We start from the raw sequence: 8206 nt of genomic DNA, 5'->3' as shown, positions 1-8206 counted from the left end.
ACAGCACAAACAATACGGCGTGGAATTTGGCTTTTTGCACGTACCAGTTACGAAGTACAGACAAACAGTACTACCAGTAAAACACTTAGCGGGCCTACGAATAATCTGATTTAATCTTTTACTTGATTAATAAAATTGCACAATTTTCGTTCTTCTAATTCAGTCTGTCTAATTGGTGGTTATTTCTGCAGGGTGTTTTACTGGTCAATCATATTATAAATCGTCGCGTTCCCAGCGAGGAGAGTACTCCCTATCGTGACGACTACACTCTTTTCTCTATAAGAATATTGTTTTTCGGCCTGGGCTGAATATTCTTATTTTTCTGTCGATTTTAGCTGAAAATATTCTTGTGAATATTCTTAGATATATTATAGCGTATGACATTTTCATTTTAGAATGTATTGGGGTATCAAAAACAAGTGTTTGGTGTATACATCGTCTTGCAGAAATGTTATTAGCATCAAACATACGGCTCGCGCTGCCTTTATTGCCTTTTTTAACCAGTTTTGCCGTTTAGAAATTGGAATTTTGTATTTACAAAATCTCAGGCTCGGGTTTATTCTTGAAATATCCTTAAAATCTAGCAAATTCAACCTCGATATTTAACAACGACAACAACAAATTATAACAGTGCACGGCATTACCTATTAAACTAAAGAAAATATGATAACATCAGAAATAAATAGATGATGTTCTCATTTTACAAACAAAGTTCTTTAAGGGACATTGCATGAAAAACAAAAGCAGCAGTTGGCTACAGCAGGATCAATACTGTTACAAAGGAACGAAGTTTTTGCATTCACACGGAACGCATTAAAAATACTATATCTCAATTTGAAACGTAACTATCATTAATTGCACAAAAATGGAAAATGTGTTTCATTTTCAGTTTCTTTTATGAATAATCCCCGAAACTATGCATAATAAAGTATGCAAAATGGCTCTAGGGGTTCACTCCAAAGCAAGTAACCTCGCAGTAAAAGGAGATCTTGGACGCTTTCCCCTTCACCTCCTTATTTATAGTACAATTTTTAAATACTTTTTGAGACTTCTTACATTCTCAGAAAACAAAATGTTAAGTAGTGCTCTTGAGACAAACATTCAATTGGATAACACTGGTAAGCACTCTTGGTTTACCACTATTAAACACCTTTTGCGTTTTACTAAATTAGATGTGATGACAATAGATTTTTCAACTTTTGAAAGAAGTAAAATACCCAACCTGTTAAGGTTGTTTAAAAATAATCTTTCAAAACAATTTCAGGTTCATTGGTTGAAAAATATAAATAAGGATAAATTAGATCCTTCAATTGGAAACAAATTAAGTCTTTACGGCGAAATAAAAAACGAAGTTAGGTTTGAACCTTATCTAAGGATAATAAAAAATGTCGATCAAAGAGTGGCGATAACCAAAATGCGGATTTCTAGTCATCAACTGCCTATTGAATCAGGTCGATACAAGAAGATACCTCGAGATGAGAGACTTTGCCCATTCTGTAAGTCATCTATTGGTGACGAGTTCCATTTTTTGATGAAATGCACCCACTCATCATTTTCTCATCTTAGAGGTGTCTTCTTAGATCGCCTCTTTTCAATAAATAACAGTTTTAAATTTTTGAATTATAAGGCACTTTTTATATATATCTTAGCTATGTGCGATGAAAATATCTTGAATCTAAGCGCCCACTTTATCTGTGATATTTTAAACTGTTATAATGAATCACTAAAAGAACTTGAGGAGAATTTTTCCCTCACGACCAAGAGTTAGTTGTTAGCTTGTTAATGTTAATGTTTAGTTATTAAGTGTATTCTGTTGTAGTCCTGTGGAACTGAAATCTTCAAGTTGAAGATAAAGTCAATAAAGCTACTATTTAAATGGCAGAAAGAGCAGGTTTTCGAATTTATTGAAGAATAAACGCCTTGGTATTGTGTGTCTACCAGTTTCAATACGTGATTTATGATTTGTTTGTAGCAGTTATATGGCGAGGATTGTTTATCACATCCAGGAAACCAGATTTTTCCGGAATCTCTTTCAAATGAGGCATAAAAGTCGAATTTCCTGTTGGTGCCAATTAATTTAAACTGATAGGCTGTTAACGCTTTGCTAAAATAAAATGCTTTGCTTAATCTGGGAAGTAAAAAAATTGCATTGTTTTCATTTAATGCACTAAAGGTCACGGTAAGGGATTTCAGAAATAGTTGCGGTCTGGAACCGAAACACACGCTGCGAAGCTTGAAGTATGCGCCCTGGGTGAGTTTGAATCATTACTCACGTTTGTCACGTTACAAAATATACAAGTTTGTCAAGATATTTTAGAGGGGCGAACGTATTTTCTCGATTAAACGCCCTTAGCATTTATTCAAACTTAGCCTGGTGAACCCCGCGTTTAATTAACTTCTATTTTCAACTGCACCTTAGATACCCGGCGTTTATTCAGTACCCGGCGTTTAATCGAATCAAAGACCGCTTTAAGCAAAAGGGTACAGGGTTGTGAAAAAATTGAATAAGATAGGCCGGGTAAGTGGAGTCAGCACACCCTAACCTCTACCTCCCTGATATTAAGAGGGATACCCCCTGACTTCCTTGCGCGCGGGTTGTAGAATTTCGTTGCTACGATACCGATATGAGAGTTGGCAATTCCTCTTCAATGATTTCCATACAAAAGTTTGTTTTTTTTCCTTTTTGATTGATGGACATTTAATCAAGAAACAAATGCATTGCTACACAGTAGAGGACAAGAAGGGTGGGAAAGATCACGTAATAACTATCTTAACTTTTGGATATGGTCAGCCAATGCCCTGGCATGATACCAAGTTTCCTTGCACGCTCATAACAGTCAGAATTGGAAATACAACAACAAATTTTAACTGTGCAGCTTTATTACAAAATACGAAACTTTCTATTCTACATAAGATACCACAGCGATAAATGGTCTCTTCGTAGCTGAGACAGTTCCGTCTAGTAATACAGGTTCTCAATAACCCGAACTAAATAAAAACAGGTTTCTCTAATCTATTCAAAACCCTTATCAATCAATCACCCCGCGTGATTTTGTTAATTCTGTTTATACATAAAATAATCACTAAGCTAAAGAGTAAGTGCTGTAACTATGAAGCTAGGAATTAAGGAAAACAATGGCTTGATCCAATCAGCTTTTATTTCAACATGACCGCAACCATGTTTTTGCAATTATAGTTAAATGTTCATTACTAATCAGTTGGTTATGTTTAAGCGATTGTCTATGCTGTCTTGCGTTAGTGTGGTTGTGCTGGGTTAGTTTAGAAGTGTTAGGTTACTGTGGCTTTATTCGGCTCCGGTAGTTTCCATTTAATACGGGCAGTGGTCTTCTGAATCTGCAATTACTGTGGTTTTGTTACAGGGTTAGGTGTCGGCTTGCGCTTTGGTTTTCCTTTGCCTCCTGTTTTTTAAACAGAAAGAAACGTATCAGTACACTGCTTAGTTTAAACCATAAAGGGGCAGTATCACTAAGATTTTAAAGTGCAATTTGAAAATCCATGAAAGTGTTGGTTTGAATTGTAAATCCACTCATAGGGGCCTGGCCTTGCTGAAACGTACTTTACAAGTCCTTAAAATGTGGTTTGGGTACAAATTGGTAGGAAAGTTTTGGACGTAATCTTGAAAACGTCGGGCCGTTGTTTTCAAATTTAATGAAAATTTCAAGTTGAAGTTTTCAAGTTGAAAGAAAGTTTCTCGAAAACCATTGATTGCGAGTAATTTACTAAACATTTTTGGCCGGAACAGGGCCTCTTTACAAAACTTAGAAGATTTCTCGTGACACTTTCCTTTTAATGTGAACCTGACTGAATCCATGAAAGTATGCAACAAAACAGAAATCAGTGAACTTGCCTTTTCGTTTATTTTTCCCTTCCTTTCCTTTGCCTTTTCCTTCACAGGCTGGAGTTTTAAAATCAGGATCAGCGGGTGTGCATGGCTTAACGCATCTTCTTGACCTCCGGTTGAGAGTGAAGCCTTCTTTGCACTGGGAGCAAACACCTGATGTGCAATTAAGACAACCTTTTCCACAATCTGTGAACGAAGTAGTAGAGTAGTTAGTAGATAACAAAAGCGTATAAGAATATGCCAGCTATCGAACTCCCTTGTTTACAAAATTTCTTGGCTTCTGGAAGATGAAGATATTTTGTCTAGAAAAACTGGTATGATGAGGTTTTTTGTCGATGGGGAGGATTAAGATTTGATTGCCATTGTTAATAAAATGCCTTATGGGAAAATCGGCGGCATTTGGAGTCCAGAGTTCTGGCTGACCTTCAAGTCGATGTTTGGATTACCGATTCAGAGATAATACATCAATATTAGTCATTTTTTGCGGTGTGAGAACACCTCAGAACAATGTGTAGTTTGAAAGACACACATTAATTATAACCGAAAAAGAACAGGGATTGTTAAGTCCTGATTGGAAGGTGGTCTACATACTAGCCTGCGAACAGGCTCTTGCATCTAGCATCTAATGAATTAGAACTTGCCTTTCTTCTTTTTACACTTATTTTTCTCTTCAATCATTTCGAATCCATCTTTGCATTCACTGCAGATGCTCTCTGTACAGTTAAGACAGCCTTTTCCACAAGACTCTGAAAGACAATATTAAAAGCAAATTTTAAAATTCATTACACATGATTGCAGCAGTTGTTTTAGTGGGTACATGTGGCGAGGAAATAAAAAGCTAGGAAATTTCAAGGAGGCTTTGTCACTGATTTTTTGAATTGCCAAAATTTATATTTATGTCGCAGGAAACCTAAAATAATGGTCCATTTTTATTGACAATTGCTATGTTAGAGCACTGCAACTGTTAACAAGCGTCTTTGGCTGCAGATGGCTATAACGATTGAAATGGTTTGCCACTTTGAAAAATTGAGGCGAAACGTTTTGATTTGTTTCCGATATTTATAATTATAGTTGAAAAAAGAAAGACCGATATTTATAGCCAAAACTTAATTTCTATCCCCAAATTTAGGTTATATCTTCCTTTGGATGTTAAAAGGTAAAGTCTTTCATGGGTTGCCTACCTCTAATTTTATCAACATCAACATCATTTATAAGCCATTTTTGAAATGAAATATTACAACCATAACTATAGCAGGTAGGGCGAGTAGAGCAGTTTAAGCCAAAAATCTGAAAAATCCCCATGACGTAGTTCCTTTAGATGAATCTCTTAGTTTTATTATTTTTTCACAGCTAACAGTGTCTGAAAGAAGCCATCCCGGTTGAGTCCGGCAAACCAACAAATGGAACCGGTTAATTCAAGTTTTCGCTACCTTCTAAGAAGTTGCCCAAAATTAAAAGGGAGATGAATTCAACTGAACTGACTGTCAGCTTAAGGGACAAGACTTTTAAGTCACATCTCAAGACAGAGCAACAACAAGAACAATTACCTGCACCACACTGTGATCTGTCGCCTTTTTTGCCATTTCTTCCCAAGCCACAGGGAATACAGATTGTTTTATTTTTACGCCTAGAAACTAACGCAAATCCACCGTCACAGACAAGGCAGGTTCCATCTTGACAGCTTGAGCAGTTCTTAGGACAGACAGGTGCGGGTGTAGGCACTGAAACATGCAACACAAGTCGAAGCACATTAGACAACGTTTTTTCGTTGAGTTTGTTACCGCCGATTTAACCCCATTTGTTTGGCTAACTTACAAATGTGATTATGATATGTCTTTTACATCTTTACATCTTTGCATCGTTTCTACTTTTTAACCTTTTAATTATTACTATTTTATAAACTACTTTGTAATTATGGTATTTTAAGTCTCTTTGTTTTACGATTTTAAATCTATATATACTTTATAATTGAAGAAACGTTGACCCGTGAAAAGCATAAACCATGAAAGATGCGACCCAATGTTTGCTGGGAAATCTGAAAAATTAATCCCTGTCTTTGACAAAATAGGCATTATGATATGGCAGGTTGCTTAAATCACGCTTTTTAGACCCCAAAAGAAAAAAACATTGTGTCTTATCGTTCATGGTTTATGCTTTTTACAAAGTCAACATTTCTTCAATTAGGTGTACATGTAAATGTATTACAACACTGCCACACGAGCTAAGTGGTACCCTGGCATCTTTGATATCATGAACAAATTGTCTAATTTGCTGCCTGGTTAATTGTTACCTCATAGTTCTAAGCCGCTGTTAGGAGGAAAGGTGATCAACTACTACAAAAACAATAACAACAATTTTATTAGCATTCCCATTTACAGATGGTATTGCCCAAACAACTAAGTAGATAGAGTGATTTCATTTAACCCACAAAACAATATCTAGCAGTTAGTGCGTAATAGTCAAAGCTAAACAGTAGGAAACCATGGAATTAGTCTTATTGTATGTGAAGAAGTAATAACTTTTTGACGGGGTTTGGTAAAATCACCCTGAATCATCACATGCGAAAGACTACATATAAGTACAGTAATAAAGCACTATTAAGTGGCAAACAAATAATTGATCACAGTTGGCCCCTGTACATTGTTATAACAGATCAAACGTATCATAACATGTCTGGAATTAGAAAGGTCATTTTAACTTGATTATCAAGCCTTTCAGGTAAATTTGAGCACGTGCACAGCGATACGATATGACAGATGTCAAGCAGCAGTTGGGTAATTTCACAGCCCGTGATAATTGTCACTTTGGCGCATGGCCCTTTGTCACTCGAATAATCAACACGGATCAAGAAACAATACAAGCTCCAGTGTGATCCAAGGTCATGGGAACAAAGGAACGATTGTACTTTTATTCTCCCAAGTATAATAACAAGAAATAAACAGAGACCAAGTAGTGGGAAATTGTGACTTGACCATTAGACACGGTAATGATGACAAAATCCTCTGCTATCCTTACCTGAAGGACATTTGGAGTTGTCTCGGTTCAGGCCTTTTCTTTTGTTTGATGGCTGTTGACTGCAAGGAACACAAATGGTTTTATTCGCTCGTTTGGGCAAGGTGATTTTGGCAAATCCGTCGTCGCACTCGAGGCATCTCCCAGCTAGCCCGCAGGTTATGCAGTTTCTGGGGCATTCTGGTGGAGGATAAAAAAACACAATCAGTTTAAAGATTTAGAAATCCCGGTCATTTCTAAGAATTCCCGTTCATTCCTATACCTGAGAATTCTTTATCATGACTGTTAAAACATCAAATGACACCATTTTAAACCAAACATAAAAATTGCAGAGCGAATCATTGTTTGGAAATTGTCTTAATACGCGACAGATCATTTACGTCCCTAATTCTAAACACGAACACTGAGTAGCTGCACAAGAATGCGCAGACATCTACTAGTGTTTCTGCGATATTCAACAGGATCATGACGTATCGAAATATTGGCGCAGAGTGGTATCTGTAATCATTCAGATAAAAGCTAACGCGCATTTCTTGCCTACGGTGCTAATTGTTTATATTTTCAATTTTACAAATTGAAAATCGTTGTCAAATAACTTACCATTTTTATTTGGCCTTTTGTTGCCTCCTTTTCCTTTACCCAGCCCAAACTTTTTACCAGGCTTGCGGTCTCTCTTAGACTCTGCTGCGACGAGCAACACGACAGCGATTACTAACAAAATCAACCAAATGTTCTTCATGATGAAAAGGGCTACCGGCCTTGCTGTATCCACACTCCGAACTAAGAGTTAGACTACACCCAGCGCAATTTTATCCAATTGAACCTGTCAGACCGGTTTTCTATAGACATCTGGCTGTATATCCCACTTAAACCTGTCAGACCTGTTTTTCTAGATATCTGACTGGGACTCATCCAGGTGCTGATCTGGAATTTGGAAAGACAGGAAATTGTACAGTCGTCACTTCCGCTCAGTTGGCTGGATTTGTAAAGATAACATGGATTTGAAAAACACTGAATTTTTGTTAACACCAGCACAGGGCACAGAGGAGTCAAGTTTGTCCGCAATTCAAAATCTCTACCGTGCAAAACGACCTCAAAGCGATCGCGATCGTTTAAGCGTACGTGATACAGCGCCGTCATGCGATACTTTGTTTACAGATTGTCTGGCAGGATCCTTTTCTGACAATGGTCGCCTGGGGCGAAAAAAATCGGAAAGCAACGCCCACAAACTTTGCTGTCTGCGGATGTCGCATGAGGGTACGAATACGATATCACCAGGACACCAGACAATCTGTAAACAAGTATCGCATGACGGCGCTGTATCACGATCGC

At 37.2% G+C, this 8206-nt stretch overlaps 1 protein-coding gene across 1 annotated transcript; it reads right to left on the bottom strand.

The window, feature by feature from the left end:
• Nucleotides 1-2861: 2861 nt before the first annotated feature.
• LOC144641018 (uncharacterized) lies at nt 2862-7674 on the bottom strand. The gene is made up of 6 exons (XM_078500079.1): nt 7475-7674; nt 6878-7054; nt 5410-5583; nt 4504-4608; nt 3869-4048; nt 2862-3419 (listed from the first exon to the last, which is right to left on the bottom strand). Exons 1-6 carry the CDS (start codon nt 7611-7613, stop codon nt 3361-3363), a joined length of 834 nt encoding a protein of 277 aa, XP_078356205.1. The 5' UTR covers nt 7614-7674; the 3' UTR covers nt 2862-3360.
• Between the last annotated feature and the right edge of the window lie 532 nt (nt 7675-8206).

Source organism: Oculina patagonica, unplaced genomic scaffold (assembly GCF_052425735.1).
Source record: "Oculina patagonica isolate OP01 unplaced genomic scaffold, crgOcupat unplaced613, whole genome shotgun sequence".
In the NCBI taxonomy this organism is placed as follows: domain Eukaryota; kingdom Metazoa; phylum Cnidaria; class Anthozoa; order Scleractinia; family Oculinidae; genus Oculina; species Oculina patagonica.
The sequence above is the reverse complement of the archived record's forward strand: the minus strand, read 5'-3'. Positions and strand labels throughout refer to the sequence as shown.

Excerpts from the sequence above, each read along its gene's own strand:
- LOC144641018 (XM_078500079.1), bottom strand. The coding sequence starts at position 7,613 with ATGAAGAACATTTGGTTGATTTTGTTAGTAATCGCTGTCGTGTTGCTC. Across the intron at positions 4,609-5,409 it reads CAGATCACAGTGTGGTGCAG|AGTCTTGTGGAAAAGGCTGT; the intron begins GTAATTGTTCTT and ends ATTGTCTTTCAG. Across the intron at positions 4,049-4,503 it reads TAAGTGTAAAAAGAAGAAAG|ATTGTGGAAAAGGTTGTCTT; the intron begins GCAAGTTCTAAT and ends CTTCGTTCACAG.